Here is a 20,127-nt window from a genome sequence, read left to right on the forward strand (position 1 = left end):
AGACTGCAGCTGCTGGGGCGGACCCGAGCGGGTAGCAGGACGAATGAGATGCCCTACGGGGACCAGGGAGAAGGCTCTCGGCACCTGTTAGCCCTCGAGGTCAGGGACCCGCCGCTTTGCGCAGAGAGAGACGCGCCGCCTTATGGACGCGTTGGGCACTTTATGGAGCTTTCGGGTGAGATGAGAAGAGAGGCAGGAGAGGCGTCTCCTCTGCGAGGGCTGCGGGATCTAGACCTCAGAGAGCCACCCCCTGCCAGGCACCCTTCCCGAGACTCAATAGATGGCATTTGAACGAGCAGTCCCTCCATGAGATGGGGGTGACGGTTGGAAATGCCACAGAGAAATGAACCCGCCCTGGGGGAGAACAGGAGGCCCCTTATCTGGTTTGGGGGTGCAGACTCTGGCTTCCCCAGGCGGTGCTACCTTTCACACTCCCAGAAAGTTGAAAATAAAAAGGACCACGGCTCCTGGCTGGCTCAGTCAGTGGAGCTTGGGACTCTTGATCTCAGGTTTGTGAGTTCTCTATAATACACTGAAAAGCCCCAAACGACAAGCCACCCCGATGTCCACCCGCAGTAGAAAGGATACATAGATAGTGACATGTTCGTACCGTTTACTACTATGCAGCAAAGGGAAAGAACAGAAAGCTGCTACACACAGTTTCACGTATGGATCTCCCACAGATAAGACTGAGCAAAACAAGGGACACCCGGGTGGCTCAGGCGGTTAAGCAGCTGACTCTTTTTTTTTTTTTTTAATTTTTTTTTAGCGTTTATTTATTTTTCAGAATCAGAGCATGAATGGGGGAGGAACAGAGAGAGAGGGAGACACAGAATCTGAAGCCAGCTGCAGGCTCTGAGCTGTCGGCACAGAGCCCGATGTGGGGCGCAAACCCACAAACCGTGAGCACGTGACCTGAGCCGAAGTCGGATGCTTAACCGACTGAGCCACCCAGGATCCCCAAGCAGCTGACTCTTGACTTCAGCTCAGGTCATGATCTCATGGTTGGTGGGACAGAGCCCGGCATCGGGCTCTGCAATGACAGTGCAGAGCCTGTTTGGGATTCTCTCTCAATCTGCCCCTCTCTCTCTCTCTCTCAATAAGTAAATAAACTTAAAAAAAAAAAAAAAGACTGAGCAAAAGAAGCCCAAAACGTCCTGTATGATTCCATCTACACGAGGCTGGAAGGGAATCCATGGTGAGGAAAGTCAGAATCCGATTACCTTCGGGAGCCTTCAGGTGTGTGGGGAATGATCTGGGTGGTGAGTACATTGGCGTGTGCATCTGAGGAAATTCACTGGGCCATACATGTAATATTTGCATACTTTACTGAGCATAAGGTACACCTCATGCCAAGTCAAAACAAGACAACAAATGAAGAAGGAGAAGGGCTACCAAAGCTGAGATCTGAAGAACAAGTACGAACTGGCCGGTGGGAAAGGGGAACAGTGTTCCCAGAGGGGCAACCAGCATGTGCAAAGGCCCAGTGGCAGGAGTGCATGGGGTTGCTGCTCATCTTGGCTCTGGGCTCCTTGAATGATGCTCCTGCACCTCCATTCTCCATGCCTCCTTCCACTCATTTGAAGGTTTCTGCCGCGGAACAGGTTGGCAGAAACAGCCTCACTCTGCCAGTCTGCATTTGCATGTTCCACCATTGAGTTTTATAGCCAGAGAGGGATGGACAGGACTTGGGGTTCAAAGCTGGGTTCAAAGCGCAACTGGCGGGGGGCACGCCTGCCCGGGTGGCTTAGTCAGTTAGGTGTCTGGCTCTTGATTTCAGCTCACGTCATGATCTCGTGGTCATGGGACTGAGTCCCACGTTGAGCTCCCTGCTCGCTGGGTGTGGAGGCTGCTGAAGGATTCTCTCTCTCCCTCTCTCTCTGCCCCTCCCCAGCTTGCACTTTCTCTCTCAAAAAATAGAAACAAAACAAAACAAACAAAAAGCCAAAGCACAACTGTGCCATGAAACGCCTATTCTTGGAAGGGCCCCTTCGCCCCCTCAAGCCTCCGTCTCCCCATCCGTAAGGAGGGTAGAGGGGTCTTTAACGCATGGAGTTTTGGTGAAAAGATTTGATGAAAGCTGTTCAACAGTTGCTGTCATGTGGGAGTCAGTCGATAAAGCCTGGAAGCAAGGGCCGCCCAAAGTCATGGCTCCCCCTGGGTGATCCATCATGGCGCTCATTAGGTCTCTGCAACCCACAGCTTTGATTTCTTGTCACAAGGAGCTCATATCACCAGCTAGAATGGTGCCTGGCAGGGGTTCGAGGAATGTTGGCTCGTGATGGCCAGCGCTCATGCATGCCAGGCACTGTTCTAAGCTCTTCACACATGTGGACGTGTTTAATCCCCATAGTAACCTCAAGGACCACTACCCTCCCATTTCACAGAGCGGGAAACGGAGGCACAGAGCGGTTGACTGCCTTGCCCACAGTCACACGGTTAATTGATGGAAGCTGGCTCTGGATCCCCTGCTCATCACCGCCCTGCCGTACAGCAAGATTATACAGAGCCGCCCGGGCTGGCCTTCATGAGACAGGCCTGCGGGGGCCTGGAGAAGGTGCTGGAAACACCCCAAAGGCTGCTGGGGCTCCCCCAAGGCTGCTGACCAAGATCAGCGCTGTCTGGGCAGCCAGTGGGACACTTAGGCGCCCAACGGTGGCGAAACCCACGCCCTTTCCGAGGAAGGCAAACCCACCCAGAATAATTGTTGAGACAACGCGCAGCTTAAGCCGCTTCTAAGCCCGGAGGTGCCCAGGAGGGTTGAGGCCTAGCAACGCGCTGCTGCTACGGGCCCAGCCAGAGTCACCCTGCTGCCAAATCTTTTTTTTTTTTTTTTGGCTGTCGTTGTTGTCATTGTTATTTTCTGGGAAGAGAGACGGGACATCTCAAGACTTTGTGCTGCTCAGAGAATTAATCTTCACCTGCAGCATCATGTGGGGCTTGCAGCCACTCCCTTTCTTCTGTGCCATCGTGTTTTACTGCTCTCTTTCATTTTACCGGGAAGCAACCTCATGGGAATGTTCTAGAAGCTACCGGCTGAGGGTGGGATGGGGAACATGCAGGGGAGAGGGAGCAGCTTATTCCCCCCAGCAGCAGGGCCGGACTGAGACGCCAGACGGGGTCCCTGGGTGTGGGATTGCGGGCGATGCTTTTTCCCCCGGCCTCTTTATACATTTTTGGGCTTTCTATATTTGCATAAGCAAAAGGAAGGGAGACAATTCACGGTGCTAATAGCTGATATTTATTGAGCAGGTACTACATGCCGATTTTACACGTATTCAGTCATTTAACCTTGACAACCTCCCTGTGAGGGAGTCTTACTTGGTCCTATTTCCAGATGAGGAACAGAAGTGCAGAACGGTAAGTAAGGTAAAGAAAAATCCCAACTATCAGCATTTAAAAAGAGATTGTCGGGGCATCTGGTTAAGCGACCGACTTCAGCTCAGTCGTGATCTCACAGTTCCTGAGTTTGAGCCCCATGTCGGGCTCTGTGCTGACAGCCGGGATCTTGGAGACTGCTTCGGCTTCTGTGTCTCCTTCTCTCTCTGCCCCTTCCCCCACTCACGCTCTCTCTCTGTTTCTCAAAAATAAACGTTAAAATAAATTAACAAAAATAAAAAGAAATTGTCAATAACAAGGAATGATCCACGAGGGCTATGTATTTTATGTTTCCATTTATATGAAATGACCGGAAAAGGCCAGTCCACAGAGACAGGAGGTAGATCAGCAGTGGCCTCAACAGGGGGGTGGAAACAGGGAATACCAGTAAGAGGGCACCAGGGATCTTACTGGGAGAGATGAAATATTCTAAAACAGATTCATAGTGATGGTTACGCAGCTTGGTAAGGTTAGTAAAATCCATTGAAATGGGCAAATGATATAAGTAAACTATGGCTCGATGGTTGTAAAACCAAGAACTGTAGTTAAAGTGAGAAAAATCTGACATTTATTGAGCGCCTACTCTGCACCTGATGGGAGTTTTCTCTCGTATTAACAGCACATTTGCTTGCCTGAACTCATCTCTGTGAAGCACCTATTATGTGCTGGGCATCATGCCCGGATGTGGGGCTATAGGGAATTTGACTTGTTCCTGGCTCAAGGTTGCTGACCCGGAGGGTGCTGGGAGAACAGAGGTTTTGTGCGTGAGGTTGGAATCTGAAGGATGAGGGATAGTTACCAGGTGAAATGCCAAGGGAATGGGGTGGGGAGAAGGAAGTTGTTTGTCCATTCATTTATCAGTTCATTCATTCATTCGTTCATTCAGCAACTGCTTATTGAGAGCCTATCAGGTGTCCCCAGCACTTTGACAGGGCAGGCAAGGTGGCCGTGACAAGGAGGCAGAGACTATAAAAAGGGCCCCGTGGGTGAAGTTATGCCCATCCTCACTGAGGAGAAAACGCATCCTAATTCAGAGAGTGGAGGCTGGCATCCCTCTTGGGGATATTCCTTTTGTCTGTCTGAGTGATCCCCCCACCCAGCAAAGAGTCACCTGTGTTCTCTCTGGATGATGGATGGCGAGGTGAGGGTGTCCAGGGTTGAACGGATGGAAGCACTGACCTCACTGACAAGCTTGGGGGAGGGCTGAACATTGGACAGAGGGTAGGACCAGAGTTCTAGGCCAGGTTTTGCCACCAATTTTTTTTCGGGTGACCTGGGGCTAGTCCCTACCCCTCTCTGGACCTTGATGCTATTGTCTGTAAATTGGGAACACTGGACTGGCTTCTTTTCTTTTTTTTTAATTAAAAAGAAATTTTTTAAATGTTTTTATTTGTTTTTGAGACAGAGAGAGACAGAGCAGGAGCAGGGGAGGGGTAGAGAGAGAGGGAGACACAGAATCTGAAGCAGGCTCCAGGCTCTGAGCTGTCAGCACACAGCCCGATGCAGGGCTCGAACTCACAGACTGTGAGATCATGACCTGAGCCGAAGTCGGATGCTTAACCGACTGAGCCACCCAGGTCCCCCCTTTTTAATTTTTAAAAAATATTGATTCATTTTTGAGAGAGAGAGAGACAGAGCATGGGCACGGGAGGGGCAGAGAGAGAGAGAGGGAGACACAGAATCTGAAGCAGGCTCCAGGCTCTGAGCTGTCATCCCAAACCATGAGATCTTGACCTGACTCAACTGACTGAGCCACACAGGCACCCCTAGGCTGGCTTCTTTCTGAGCCCCATCTGGCTGACATTGATGACCAAGACTTCTGGCCTGAGAAGTCGCCAGAGCTATAAGGGCTTGTTTTGGTTTCTCTGAAACGTTCTGGTTTTAGCATTGAAAGTCCTGCATCAAGGGGAACCCTGGGTCCTGGGCAAATGAAGACAGTTGGTCACTCTACTGGAAGGACATCAGGTTAGCCTCCCCTCTCATCTTACCCATAAAAAGCAAGACACACATCTCACTTTGGCTCCTTTATGGCCACAGCACCATTTTCTAGCCATTTTGTTTGTACGTATATTTCTACGGCTGAGTTGGAAATCCCTCTGGGTACGATTTCCTCCATTTCCTTCAGATCTTCTGGTTCTCTACTCAGCCACCTCCTCCAGGCCAAGTGTCCCTTCTCGCACCCCTCCCATGCCTCAGGAGGGTCTTTCTGGTAGCCTTCATTAGCTTTCCCGGCATTCCTTAAACTCTTGCCTTCTGATAAGCAGAGAGCCTGTGCTGACGCAAGGGTTCAGTTAATGATCATAGAATGTCTGAATCTCTCTAGCGCCCAGGACAGGGCTGGGTGCCCCTGATACCCCAACTCCAGGACAATGCTGCTGGTAGGACATATTCTTCCCGGAACAGGCTGCAGGGAGCCACTCCCCAGGTGTGGCTTTTTAACCCTTTCCGTTCCACAGGCCCCTTGAGCATCTGGTAAAGCCTATGGACCTCTTTTCAGAATAATTTTTTTAAATTTTATTTTAGAGAGAGAGACAGAGAGACAGAGAGCAGGAGCAGGGGAGAGGGACAGAGGAAGAGAGAGACAGAATCCCAATCAGGCTCCGTGTGCCTGACACAGGGCTTGATCCCATGACCCTGGGATCATGACCTGAGATCAAGACTCAAAATCAAAGGGTGCCTGGGTGGCTCAGTCGGTTAAGCGGCCGACTTCAGCTCAGGTCATGATCTCACGGTCCGTGAGTTTGAGCCCCGGGTCGGGCTCTGTGCTGACAGCTCAGATCCTGGAGCCCGTTTCAGATTCTGTGTCTCCCTCTCTCTCTGACCCTCCCCTGCTCATGCTCTGTCTCTCTCTGTCTCAAAAATAAATAAACGTTAAAAAAAAAAATTAAAAAAAAAAGACTCAAAATCAAGAGTTGGATGCTCAAACAACTGAGCCACTCAGAAGCCCTAAGAATACTTAAAAAAAAAAAAATGGCATTAGGATAATAAAACAATTTTTACTAAAATACAATCACAAAATATTTGAACCAGTTTGTGATATAGTGCTTCTTCACTAACACACCAATAAGATTTAGTGGTGGGTCTAATATGATCTTCCTTTCAGAGTTGTGGTAGCTTAAATTATATTTTGAAATATGTACAGTAACTGTAATATCGATACGAAAAGATCTTTGACTTCCCTTAGTGACAAATCATAGGGACTTCTACCGGTTCCCTGCACTCACGGTCAAAGAAGATGCTAAATACCATTTGGAGATTAATGAAAATAAAGATATAACTTTTGCCCATCCCAGTGTCATGAATTCTATCCACAGCCTCCTTGGGGGAGGGGTCTCAAACTCCTGCTTTAAGGCCAAGGGGTCTTGATTCTTTCGATTAGATAAACAAAATCACCAAGAGCTGAGAGAACAGAGCGAAGAAAACTGACCACGCTGGGTTGGGTGAAGCAGAGAGAGGTTTCAAGACAGGTGAGTTTCGGTGCTGAGTGTTGTCAAGGTGAGACCATTTTGGCAGGGAGCAAGGAGCTGCGGTTGAGGGAAGGAAACGTGGGGAGGGTTTTTGCTCTTATGACCAAATCAAAAGCAGCAGATTAACACAACAGCCACAACCTCATCCCGGAACAAGCCCGCGCCGCCTTTGTGTCTCTTTTGTCGCTGAGGACACCAAACCATTGTCCCTGTAAGACAGGGTACCTGCCCTCAAGCTTCCGCACGAGACAAAACACAAAAGTTAGTGAGACAAAATTAAATTGCAATTCAAAAAATGCAGCTGGAAGAATCTGGAACATGCCACATGTCTGGTACACAGTGCAAGCCACAGGCGTTCAAAGGTGTGGGCCACCTCCCCTCTGAGGTTTATGGAGAGGATCAAGTGGGAAAATGCACAGGAGCCCAGCAGGGTAGGATTGCCGGTTACAGCAGGCGCTTTTGGGGATGGCTCGTTGCTCCTCTGGTCTCAGCGATCTTCTCTGTAAAATGGAGATAATAACTAAGTTTGGCACCTGACATATAGGAAGCACTCAATAAGGGGAGCCATTATTAGCATTAAGAAAATGATGACAGATATTTGCAAACTGGTTCAAGAGACAGCAGGAGGCTGGAGAGCTCGTTCTTTAGGGTGGTAGAAAAGACTGAATGAATTGAATTCTCGGGTTGGCTCCGCCCTTCACACTGGTTCCACCCCCTTGCTGCCCCCTAAACAGTTGGATGAAATGCACCCCAGGCGTGGGGCCCCCTGCATCTCTGCGCGCGAGTGTGCAGAGGTGGAAAGGTGGTCTCGTTCAGGGCCGGAAACAGCAGCAGCCCAAGGCTGAGCTTTCGGATGTCATTTTCCGGGAGGGTCTTCGCTCAGTCTCCCCCCCCACCTCCGCCGTCCCCCACTCGGCTGGGCTCCCCAGTGGACCCGGGGACCAGCAGCTCGCCAGTGCCCAGGTCGATCTTGGGACGACGAACTCGCGCCCATAGGCGGGGGCAAGCGGTGCAGAAGCCCGCCCTGGTCCACCGCGTGGGGTACGTGCCAGCGGAAGCGCTGCCTTATCCTGGGAAGGTCGATCTAGGCCGCCCCAAGTTGGAGTGGGGGTGGGGGGCGGATGCACCTTCGTACCCTATGGTTCCCCAGCCCTTCCGGGACACCCCGTGGGAATTTGGGGCCGGGGGAATCCGAGTAGGGAGCCGGAGCGGAGCCTCCTCGTGAGAGGATGTGGGGGCAGGGGCGCTCTAACAGGGAAACGTGCGCTGCGCCGGCTGCCGGCCCCTTTAAGGGGCCGGGCTGGCTCTGCGGCGGTTCCAGCTAACCGCGGGCCTGGTGCAGCTCTGCGGTCCGTGTCCCCAGGCAAAGAATCGGAGCCGGGCCGGGCGGCGGGACTCGGCGCGGGAGAGGGCGTGGTCCAGCCGGGAGCCAGGCGGAGCCAGAGCTGCAGACAGCCGGTCCACCCAGCCCAGAAAGCAGCCTAGAGCGGGGGTGGGCGGAGCCACCGCCTCCTGGGCGGGGCCCGGCGCTGCGGGCCTCGGGGGCGGGGCCTCGGTCTCGGGGAGCGCCGCAGAGGGAGGCGGGGTGGGCGGGGCGAGGGCAGGGGCGGGGTCCATGTCTGCAGTGGGCGGGGCCCGCCGCAGAGGGGCAGTGCCGGCCGAGAGTCCTCTGCGCGCCGCTGCCGCGGAGCCTCCACACCGACTCTGACAGCCGCGGAGCTGGGACCCGCGACCCTCGCCACCTCACGCAGCCTTCGCGGCCTCCACCGCGGCCCCGAGTCCAGTCCCTCGCCTCGGCGCCCACATCCGGGGGGCGGTCCGGCCGCCGTCGCTGCGGAGGCCGCATCTGGCGCGCATCTGGAACCGCCCGGCCGGCCGCGCTGGAGCCCGCGCCCGCCCTGGCCCGGCCGCGCCGGGAGCCCTGCCCGGAGCTGGAGCCGCATCTGGAGCCGCGGGCCCGGGGCCCTGAGCCGCGCAGCCGGCGCATGGTGAACTCGCTGCTGTTCGGGGAGATGGCCTTGGCCTTCGGCTGCCCGCCGGGCGGCGGCGGCGGGAGCTGCCCCGGCGGGGGCGGCGGCGGCGGCGGGGCCGGGCCGGGGCCGTCGCCTGTGACGGCGGCGCTGCGGGACGACTTGGGCTCCAACATCCACCTCCTGAAGGGGCTCAACGTGCGCTTCCGCTGCTTCCTGGCCAAGGTGCACGAGCTGGAGCGGCGCAACCGGCTGCTGGAGAAGCAGCTGGAACAGCAGCAGAGCGAGCGCGAGCGGCGGCTGCGCTACAAGACCTTCTCCCGCGAGCAGGCCGTGCAGACCGGGCCCGAGCTTCTGCGGCCGCCCGCAGCCGGCGCCGGGCTCGGCAGCGGCAGCGGCGCGGCGGCCGGCGCCAACGCCAACGCCGTGGCCCTGGGCGGCCTGCCCCCCGGCGGCGGCTCGCACCCGCAGCACTACGGCCGCCTGCCCGGGACCATCTGGAGCTACACGCAGGTGCGGCGCACGGGCGGCGGCGGCGTGGAGACGGTGCAGGGCCCCGGCGTGTCGTGGGTGCACCCCGACGGCGTGGGCGTGCAGATCGACACCATCACGCCGGAGATACGCGCGCTCTACAACGTGCTGGCCAAGGTGAAGCGCGAGCGCGACGAGTATAAGCGGAGGTGAGTGCAGACTGCCCTTCCCCCGCGCAGCTCCCGGGGAGGGGGCGTCCAGGTCCCGAAGGCCGCGGAATGCGTGCGTTGGGGAGGGGCCGGGGGCGGCCAGCTGGTCCTAGCAGGTGGGCTGGGAGCTGTGTTTGCCTGGCGCCCTACACGCGCTTGGAAAACTCAGTTATCTAGTTCCAAGAATGGGGGCTGGCGCTGACTACCATAGGGGACACCTCGGCGCTGTCATTGGTCGAGGCAGGTTGCTTTCTAGGTGACATAATAACCACTGGTGTTTTAGGTGATCTCATTTAATCCTCACGCCGACGCAGAGTGTAAAGCATTCTTATCCCCGATTTGTAGATGAGGAAACTGAGGCACAGGGATGCAAGTGACTTGCCTAGGGTGACTTGGCTGATAGTGGTGAAACCAGGATTTGAACGACTAGTGAATTGAAAGACTTTTGGCTAGTTTGTCTGCTGCTCTAGGTATTTTCCAAGGCTGTAGGGGGTGGGCTCCTCTCCCTCTGCGGGTGAAAAGAAAAAACTCAACCAAACTACTGTTTTGTTCCTTGAATTAAATGAGACCATATGTTTGAAAATGGGTAGATTTGTCCCTACCCACTAGGGCCGGAGTCTGCCATTTTGCTCTGGCTCTGCAAGGTCCAGGTGGCGGGGCCTACATCAGACTGGCCACCAGCTTTTAAAAATGCCTCTCTTCATCCCTCTTCTCCCCACCCCACTACTGTCCTGGCTTACTGAGCCCCAACAGACTCAGCCCTAAAGGCCCACAGGAGGCGAGGACCTTGGGCTGAAAACTAGACATTGAAGGGACCCAGACCACCATCTCTGGCTAGTGTGGGGGGCACACTGCCTGCAGGACCAGCCTGCACATTCCTGCCCAGTCCCGATTCCCCAGCTGGGACACTGACACTGCTTCCTGCTTGCCTGCAGCCTGGCCTACAGGACTGATGGCTCAGCTTTCCAATAAGAGGAGAGGGGTCTGTCTGTAGCTTCTCAGGCCTGGGTGGGGGCAGGGCCCTCTGCTGTCCCCGGCATGGGCAGCTCTCCACATTGGGAGCCTCTGTTTGGAGCATGTTGCGAGAAGGATCTTTCCTTCTACTCCTTGAGTCCTGGGGCTCGCATAGGTCTGCCCAGGGAGCTAGGTGTGGGGTCTCCTTCCTTTTCCTCCACTAGGCTGGATTCAAATGCCGGCTCCATCACCCGCCAGGGAGACTGTTGAACCATTTGGAAGCCTGTTTGCTCATTTAGAGAGACTGGCGTAATACAATCTACCCAGGGTTGCAGAAGGGGAGAAGTAATCCGTTGATGTTACAGACGAGAGACTGTGTCAGGCCAGCGTGGAGCAGAGGCCCAAGTCTCAGGTCTGTCTCAGGCAGGGCCTGACTCTCAGCGGGGAGGTCTTACACCCCGTTGGGGGAACGAGCTCCTCTCCCGGGCTGGTCTTCTCTTGAGGACTTGAGAATGGCCTGGTGGCCCGCCATGGCCATGGGAAGGCTACCTCTGCCTCTGTGGGCAGCTTCGCTGGGGTGGGGTAGGGGAACAGGCACTTGCTCTCGATGGTGAAACACGGAGGGCTGGGCCCTTCTGTCTGCCACTGTTGATTGTGTCGTCATGCCCCAGGCCTGTGCCGTGTTTGTTTTATTGTGTGTGCTTTTTTGGACCGGGCGACTAAGGAGATGGAAAAACCGTGCCCAATCTCAAAGGGAGATAGGTTGGCGTTGAGCAATGCTCTGTTCAAGTTGCACCCAGGGCGTGGGGTGTGATGTCAGCCTCTGGCGTTGGCCTGGAATGAGATGGCCACTGCTGAGGCAGGTGGAGTGTGGGTGCCTTCCTCCCACCCTCTGGGCTGCACGAGCACCTTCCCTTCCTCCATTTTTTTTTTTTTGTGAACCGGGGAGGCGCATCTTTTCTGAAGTTGATTCGGGGCTCAAGTTTTTGGATTTTTCCAAAGCAAGTATACTCCCTTCTGTGGGACTCAGCTTCCCTATCTGTAAAGTGAGGGGTGAGTGGGTTAGAACCATGCTCTCTGAAGCCTCATGCTTCCTTAGAGATGCTATTGGGGGGGGGCGGTCCTTGAATATTACATGAGACTTAATATTTTAAATTATATTAAAGTGTTAAATATGGTTATAAACATGTGCTCACTTGAAAAAAATTTTTTTTCACATTTATTTATTTTTGAGGGGGGGGAGGAGGGGCAGAGAGAGAGGAAGACACACAATCCGATGCAGGCTCCAGGTTCCGAGCTGCCAGCCCAGAGCCCAACGCGGGGCCTGAAGTCACGAACAGTGAGATCATGACCTGAGCCGAAGTCGGGTGCTTAACCCACTGAGCCACCCAGGCGCCCCAACATGTGCTCACTTTTTAAGTTCACGTTAACTCCTTGAAGTCCACTGACACACTAACGTATTAGTAGTTGGCCTCAAGTTAGAGCCACCCTCCTGCCTTCTCTATTTGTCTGAAGAGTACTCTGACATTGCAGAGCAAACCGCTAAAAACCATTCCCATTTGTAGCTACTTATCTGTGTGAGTCAGGATTTTCGTGAAACTCTGCAGCCAAAACTGGAAACAGAATTAAATGGAAAGTGGTGCTGTCATCTGTAGTCCCCGTTCTAAGTGTTAATGAATCAAAATAGCCTCGTCAACTTCACTGATTGAATTCAGAATGGTTATATTTGAAATATCTATATTTGAACTTACAATATAAATGTATACAACTAGCATTCTGTTTTTACCTGTTTCTGTATTTGGGTTTCTCATAAGAATTTTCTCTTGGGAGGAGGGCAGGCATCTGAACCACTTAAAAAAAAAAGTTAGGGGTGCCTGGGTGGCTCTTAGGCGTCCGACTCTGCATTGGTCATGGTCATGATCTCATGGTTCTTGAGACTGAGCCCCGTCTCAGTTGAGGCTCTGTGCTGCAGAGGCTGCTTGGGATTCTCTCTCTCTCTCTCTCTCTCTCTCTCCGTCTCAGTTGAGGCTCTGTGCTGCAGAGGCTGCTTGGGATTCTCTCTCTCTTTCTCTCTCTCTCTCTCTCTTTGCCCCTACCTCTGCTCTCTCTCTCTCTCTCTCTCTCTCAAAATAAACAAACTTAAAAAAAAATTAAAAAACCACCGGGCTAGATGATCTCAGAAGGTCTTGACAAAATATAATCTTGCATTAGAACTCCCGGCCCACTTCTGGGCCCCTGTCCATGAGAGAAGGCACAGTCTGAGGGATGGGACCACGGGGTTTGCTTGCACTGTTGGCCACTGAAGCCTTTACATCCTTTCGGGATGTCTAGCATGGAGCCCCAAGCCGTGAGCACTGGAAGGCACCTGTGCCAGGAAAGAAAAGGTTCCCGGGTTTCCTCTGGTCCCCCGCAGAGGAATGGCAGTTAATCGCCATTCCCACCCAGCCCAGGCAACACGGACCTGCTTTCTGTTTCTATAGATTTGCCTCTTCTGGACACTTCATAGAAATGGAATCATACCATAGATTGTCTTTTGTGCCTGGCTTCTTTCACTCAGTGTTTTTTTTTTTTTTTTTTTAATTTTTTTTTTCAACGTTTTTTATTTATTTTTGGGACAGAGAGAGACAGAGCACGAACGGGGGAGGGGCAGAGAGAGAGGGAGACACAGAATCGGAAACAGGCTCCAGGCTCCGAGCCATCAGCCCAGAGCCCGACGCGGGGCTCGAACTCACGGACCGCGAGATCGTGACCTGGCTGAAGTCGGACGCTTAACCGACTGCGCCACCCAGGCGCCTCTCACTCAGTGTTTTTGAGGTACATCCATGTTGTAGCAAATTTCAGGAGTACCTTCCTTTAGATTGGCGAATAACGTTCTACCGTACGGACAGACCACATTTTGTTTATTCGCTCACCTCTGTAGTCGGCAGACTGTAAACACAAAGAGTCACTTGTGAACCGCCTCAGATCATCTCATGTGCCATCGGTGGTATAGGAGCCATGCTTTGGAAACACACAACCCAAACCACAGCCCCTGGCCTGTTCGCTATGGTTTTTAGTTTCCCTTTGGTCCAACCAGCTCTGAGCTCTTTACCGTGAAATATGGTTGCCGAAACTGTAACGCCAACAAGGTTGTCAAGCATTGATTTGGAAACCAAAACAAACATCTCTGCCCTGTCACCACCCAGTGCCACCAAAATATCCTGTTCTGAGTTTGCAGGCTGGGGGCTTTTCCCTGGACATTCCTGCTGAATCTATCTGAACTTTAAACACGTGGGGGTTTTTTTGCATCACATCCAGGAGACCCAGACTCCAGGTCTGGCTCCGCTACTAGGCGCTGTGTGACCTCGGGCCAATTGCCGCCCTCTCTGAGCCTTAGGCCCTCCACCTTTACAGGAGGGGGTTTCCCTTCTAATTCACTCTACACTTCGGTCTGTGACTCCAAGGGGTCCGGGTCAGGGCCCTTCCTGCCTCATGGGATGGCAGTCCTGGCCTCCCCCTCTCCTGCCCCAGGCCCAGTGTGGTTTGGAACTGTCTGGTTTCCTTCCCTCCCCGCTGCAGGTCGCTAAGTGTCTGTGCCTCTGACTCAAGTCAGCATGAGGGGCTTGGTTTGTTTTAACCTGGTATTTGGGTGATCGGAGCTTCCCTTGAGAGTCAGGAAGGGACCACAGTGATCATTGGATCCTGATGGTTCCCACATGGGCCCTCTGGATCCCCGGAGCCTTGGGGCAATTCTGGGGACAGTGAGCGGGGGTGCCGAGCACCTGGGGTTTGGCTTTCATCAACCACAGAAGCTCCATTTCCGTGAGCTGTCATATTGATCTTCTGAGGAGGATTCAATTGGAAAACCGGGCTCTACGGCTTAGAAAAAACAAAAAAGAGAAATTGCTGATTCAGCTGAGTTACTTTCATTTTTGAGGTGGGGAAACTGAGGCCCAGAGGGAGCTGACCCACAAAGCTGAGTTGGGAAGCCTGCTGTCCAAAGCTTTCCCCACCACGCTGAGGTGATGCCCACATCATCTGCCCGGGGTTGGGTGTTGGGAGAGTTCTCTCCACCTTTCTGTGTCTGCCGTTAGGCATTTTTTAAAAAGCTACTTTCAGGGATGGGAGGGACTTTTGTCACAGCTATTTCTGATCATGAGCCGGAAGGGGCTGGGCTGGGGGCCTGAATGAAGGGCTCCAAGAAGGGCTGGTGGGTGAGCCAGCTGGAGTGTCCCTGCCTTTTCCCATCACGCCCTGGAAGGCCCTTGAGCAGGTGTTTGCTGGCCCTTGAGTGCCCCAAAGCCAGAAGACTGCCCCGGAAAGCTAGTTGGAAGGTTTCGTTCCCTGCCACTTCTGTTATTTCTGAAGCTGCCACCGATATGGATTCTTTATTTCTGGTTTTTCCCGGAGGCAGCCTGGGATGGTGGAAAGAAGGTTGAAATCCCAGCTCTGCCACTTTCTGTGTGACTGTGGGCAATTGCTTAACCTCTCTGAGCTGCCTGAGCCACCGCTTTCTGTGAAAGAGGGGGAGTAATGTTGCTCCCCTAGGAATCAGGGAGGAATAAATGAGCCCCGGTGACAAGGCACCTGGGGCTCAGTAGGTTCCGGGTTGGTCCCCTCTCTGACCTCCCGCGCAATGTCTGTTCCCTTCATTTCACAGGGCTTTCCCGGCACAATGCTGAACTGCCCAGCACACCCATTTCAGGACGCGTCGCAGCTCTCTGTCCCGTGGAAGGCGCCAGACATGGTGTTGGGGGAGGAGGGAAAAAGGGCTACTTCTTTGTCCAGCATCTAAGGAGGGTGTTCTTCCTACTCTTAGCGGTTGATTTGTGCCTCCGGAAATCTCTGGCCACCCCCCTCCCACCCCCCGCCCTTTCTTCTAACCTTCATTGAAAGAAACACACAAACCCCCTCCATCCAGCTTCTGGGTATCCTAGAGTCTCTTGGCTGTGCCGGCATTCTCTTTGGGAACACAGTTGGGAGGGATTTTCAGAGCCTCAAGCCAGAGGGAGGGGAATGAGGTCCCAGAAAAGAAAGGGAAGCAGGAAGCCTGGAGACAGCTGACGCTGAAGATTCCTTCCCTGAGGAATGTGGGGCGGGGCTTTTGCCTTGGCCACCGGATGCGAGGCCCCTGCCCCCCTCCCCCCCGCCCCAGTGCACACACGCATACACACACACACACACACACACACACACACACACACACACGGACTCACACGCTCTCAGTCTCTGTAGGCTCTTGGCCCGCATCCGCACACGTGTCGGCATTTGAAGGACACAGAAGGGTAGACCCAGAATCTGAACGTGCTCCTTGCCGCAAGGAGATGCGTTGACTTCTAGGGGCATCGATTTAAACGGTGCCATGTGTCCACGATACCGGAGGCTGTGGACTTTGCAGTTGGAGTCCTGGCTTTTGATCACATCGGGGAAGCGAAGCCCGGCTGGTGTTCTGCTTGTTTCCCATGTCATGGATGGCTGAAGGCCTGGGACAGGGGAGGAGGCGCTGTCGTCTCCTCGGCTCAGGACCGGGATGCATTGGTTTTCCTTGACTTTCTTCTATCAGGCGTTCCTGAGCGCCCACGACCTCTCCCATCACGGCACCCCATACCCTGAATCACAATTGCCTGGGATGTCTGCTCCCCCACAAACTGGAAGCTTGTGGGGGCCGGTTCCAGGTCTGTGTACTGGCCGAGCCCAACCCGGGTCTGGCCAGAGTCCATGCTGAGCAAGCGTTTTGCGGTGAGGGAGGGCCCTGCGCCTGGCCGCTGTGTGGTGATAGGCCCCCGGTGCGGCCAGGGGACACAAGGCCCAGATGACGCCGGTGGCCACCACAGACTATATATCTGGGATCTCGCAGCTCGTGGAGGGAAGGGGCTGGTTTGGAGTCGGGAGACCCGCGCTCCCGGCCCCACGCATCAGTTGGACCATATTTGAATGGCACCCATCCCCCGGTGCTAGATGCTGGGTTCCTGGCGCAGGGGTTGAAAGCTGAGTGACATCGGCCTAGTCACTTTGCCTCTCTGGGTCTTTCTCCTCATCGCTATGCCGAGGTTGTGGGCCGGGTGAATGGGCTCACGCAGCTCCAGCCCTGTCTAAATGAAGTTCTGTAAGAGTTCCACGGCAGGATTTCACGGGGCAGAAACGTGGGTGCCCTGAGAAGTGAGTGGTGCCGCCTTTGTGGGCCGAAGTCAAGAGCCAGGCCGGAGGCTGGGGGGAGGGCGGTCAGCGTCCCCGCCAGTGGCCTCTGGGTGTCATGTAACCTCTGGGCATTGCGGGTTGCGCGGGCCAGACGGGAGGCTGGTGAGGATTGGTGAGGCTGCCGCCTGCCCGCCAGAGCCGTGCCCGCCCACCTTCAGGGGGCACGGGGCATTCGGCTTCCTGGGCAGGATGTGGTTTCTCGCCCTAGTTCCTGATACAAGAGAGGGTAGTTGTCACCCAGCAGTAAACCTGGTGAAGGCCTCTGGTTCCCTCAAGGGGCTGTGGCCTGGCCAAGTCCCCTGGCGGGTGGCAAGGGGGCGGCCGGAGCCCCGTGGAGTCCGGGTCGTGGTCCCGGCTTGGCTGTGCTGTGATCCGAGCTTCCGGTTGTCCACCGGGGAAGGGGGGCGGTGGGAGGATGGGCTGGCCCAGGGCACTGCCAATCCTGGTCTCTCTGTAACTTTGTTGGAGTGGTTTCAGATCCGCACACCATTTAATCTTTGGCACCTCAGTTTGTCACTCCATAAAATGGATTTTTCTCACAAGTCCTGCTTTCCAGGGTTGCTGTAAAAATCAACCCAAATACGGAGTGTAGAACGTTCTGAAAGAGGTTTAAAAAATAAGCCATAATGACTTAATAGCCTCCGCTGATTGAGCAACTATTATGTGCTAGGCTCTGTAATGAGGTCTTTATTTTTTAAAATTCAAACAAAAATTTCATTTTAGAGAAAGAGCGAGTAGGGGAGAGGGACAGAGGGAGAGAGAGAGAATCCTAAGCAGACTCCATGCTCGGCACAGAGCCCCACGCGGGGCTCAATCCCACGACCCCGGGATGGTGACCCGAGCCAAAACTGAGAGTCGGATGCTTAAGCAACAGAGCCACCCAGGTGCCCCTGTGATGGCTTCTTTAAATAAGTGAGAGTTCATTACTAGACAACCCCAAGAGCTGAGAATTAATTATGCCCATTTGGCAGGTGAGGGGTTCTGACAGGTGAGGCAGTTGTGGCAAGTCCCTTCTGCATCTCTAGACCCCGAGTTCAGCGTTCTTCCTCGGGAAGGACGGGCTGGCCAGGTTCCTGCCGCCCTGGGGAAGGCTGGTCCGGGGTGAGGAGGCAGGCTGAGGCGTGGGGTCTCCCCAGCGCCTGTCACAATATTGCCACCACGGGTGGCAGAACAGAAGGCGGCTGCTGTGCCGGGAAGTCTTCCCGCTCCCACTTGACGGTAGTTATTTCTCAAGAAGCCAGTGAGTCACCGGCAATGGCAGGCAGATGAGCCTCCCGGGCCACCGTCGAGGGCGGCCTAGCCCCCCTGCTCTTTGGAGGTGATCCTGGTTGGGGACTGGACTCTGGGCAGGGAGCAGTTACTGGTCAGCCACAGAGGCCGGCACAGTGGAGCCGGTGGGCCTGGCAGGGGGAGGAGCGGGGGGGTCAGGGGACACGTATTATCACCTGTCTGGAACTTTCCCCTGCTCTGATTTAAACCTTGTGCCATCTCTGCAGAGGGAAACCCAGGCTCAGGGCACAAGAGTAACTCACTCTAAGCCACACGGCAAAGCCAGGAGCTGGATGTGGGTCTCAGAGAAGTTAACGCTCCTTTGATCGTACCCGGCACCTACACCCTCCCAGGGCAGGGGCCAGGGTTTCTCGTCACTTGGTGACAAGCAGGAGAGAGCAGCCGGCACTCTGGTGACTGCAGGGAAACGGGCCTCCGCCCTGGGCTTGGGCCTCCCTAACTTTTGCTTTCGGTTGGTTCCATAAACTTTGCCTGGGTACAGGGAACTTGTGACAGTCACTCCGTGCCTCGCGTTGGGGAAGATGAGCCCGCTGGGTGTGGGTGTCTGAGAAGCTGAGGTTTTGTTCTCCTGACCGTGGCTGGGCACCCACTGTGCGCCAGGCCCCGTGCTGGGCACTGGGGGGAAGCAGACGTAGCCGGGATCTCAGAGTCTGGGGACACAGGCAAATGTGACGATGCCACCTGACACGCACCCGCTCAGATAGTACCTGTGCATAGTAAGGGCACAATAAATATTAATTCATTAATTAAACAAATATTTATCTACCATTTACTCTTCGTCAAGCTGCATTCAAAGCGGTTTACAAACCTTTGGTTCATGTGACCTCATCCTAACCCTATGCATTAGGTGCTGTCATTAGCCCCGTTTTAGAGGATAGAACTGAGCTGCAGAGACGTTGAGGGACCTGAGCCCAGACACAGGTAGCAGGTGGGAAGCCAGGATGTCAACCCAGGAAGTCAGGCTCCAGATTCAACCTTCTATGCTGTCTCCACGAAGGGACATGTGCCCACTGCAAGTAGCTTCCATGCTCTGAGCCTCAGTTGTCACTCCTGTGAAATGGGGACAGTACCTCTGACCTCCCTGGGCCGTTTGGAAGGTTAAATGAAGTGATGTCTGCGGAAACACTTTATAAACTGTTGAGTGTTCGCCCTGCAGGTGTGGGGGGATGATTAGAAGCCTGGGTCCTGCCTACACACTCTGCCCTTTCCTCCCCAGCTTCCCAGGCAGCCTGGGGCTCCTCGAGGCCCCAGGAGATGTCCCATCCTTCCCTTGCCTTTGCATTCACGCCCCCACTGGATCCCCGAGACGGGCCGTGATGTTGATGTTGGACAGAAACCCGCAAAACGAGATAGCTCGGGGAAGGGCGCTTGTGTGGCACTTGAAAGCTGGGAGGAAAGGAAGTGGGAGAGTTTCTGCTGCTTAAAATCCATGTGAACTTGAGAGAGTCCTTTGCTCCTCTGAGAAGTGGGGACAGTCCTGTGCGTGGGTGGCAGGGAAAGCCAGTGGGATGGTGGTGTTCGGACGCTGGCAGCCGCCGTCGTTGTTATTAAATGAGGCTGGGGGTCCTGGGGAAAGGAGCAGGGGCGGGGGTCGGAGGGTAGTTGGACCCCGGCCTGGGCAGGAGCCCCTCTGCTCGGCTGCCCCGGGCGGGGGCTGTCTCGGAGCTCTCTCTGAGATGCCTGCTGAGTGCATTCTGGCCGGCCTGCCTGCGTGCTCCGACTTTGGGATGCGCCCGGTTCACACAGCCCCCCGCTCATCTGCTGCGTGATGGAGAGACGCCCCCGCAGTGGAGACACTGCCTTCCGCCCTCTTAATTGGCCATTTTTATTACTTGGGTTATTTAAGACGGTACTTGGCTGGCTGCCGCCTGTTTGCCGTCTTGGGGGAGGGGAAGACTGCTGGTCTAAGTGGACCTTGTGAAATTCCCCGGCAGACAGGCTCCTCTCAGGGCAGGGTCGGTACATCTTCCCAGGGCCTCTCAGCACCTCCTTTTTGCCCCTGTGGTAATGGGCAGAAGGCCATGTTGGGGCGGTGGGTGGGGAGGCTGACTGCAATAGCTTATTGCAAAGTCAGACCACAGGACCAGAGAGCCTTGGAGCTCTGGGTGGGACCCTGCAGTGTCCGAAACCCAGGGGTTCTGGAAGGCACCCGAGCCAGGTTAGGGCCAGTCAAGGAAGGCTTCCCGGAGGAGATGTCCCCTGAGTTGTGTC

General features: G+C 54.8%; 2 protein-coding genes across 2 annotated transcripts in view; one reads left to right on the forward strand and one right to left on the reverse strand.

Moving 5' to 3' along the window:
• Nucleotides 1-7,107: 7,107 nt before the first annotated feature.
• On the reverse strand, nucleotides 7,108-8,832 carry LOC125913725 (translation initiation factor IF-2-like). Its single transcript, XM_049618912.1, has 2 exons — nucleotides 8,172-8,832; nucleotides 7,108-7,345 (listed from the first exon to the last, which is right to left on the reverse strand). Exons 1-2 carry the CDS (start codon nucleotides 8,830-8,832, stop codon nucleotides 7,290-7,292), a joined length of 717 nt encoding a protein of 238 aa, XP_049474869.1. The 3' UTR covers nucleotides 7,108-7,289.
• The window catches only part of IFFO2 (intermediate filament family orphan 2), a 45,671-nt gene continuing 34,370 nt past the window's right edge, over nucleotides 8,827-20,127 (forward strand). The window contains exon 1 of the mRNA XM_049617961.1: nucleotides 8,827-9,495. Coding sequence (XP_049473918.1) covers nucleotides 8,831-9,495 — 665 coding nt within the window. The 5' untranslated portion in view covers nucleotides 8,827-8,830. The remainder of the gene's footprint in view (nucleotides 9,496-20,127) is intronic.

Source organism: Panthera uncia (assembly GCF_023721935.1).
Source record: "Panthera uncia isolate 11264 chromosome C1 unlocalized genomic scaffold, Puncia_PCG_1.0 HiC_scaffold_4, whole genome shotgun sequence".
In the NCBI taxonomy this organism is placed as follows: Eukaryota; Metazoa; Chordata; class Mammalia; order Carnivora; family Felidae; genus Panthera; species Panthera uncia.

Coding starts and splice junctions, on each gene's coding strand:
- LOC125913725 (XM_049618912.1), bottom strand. CDS start 8,832: ATGCGCCGGCTGCGCGGCTCAGGGCCCCGGGCCCGCGGCTCCAGATGC. Junction 7,346..8,171: donor AGAGCTGCACCAGGCCCGCG/GTTAGCTGGAAC, acceptor TCCATTTTACAG/AGAAGATCGCTGAGACCAGA.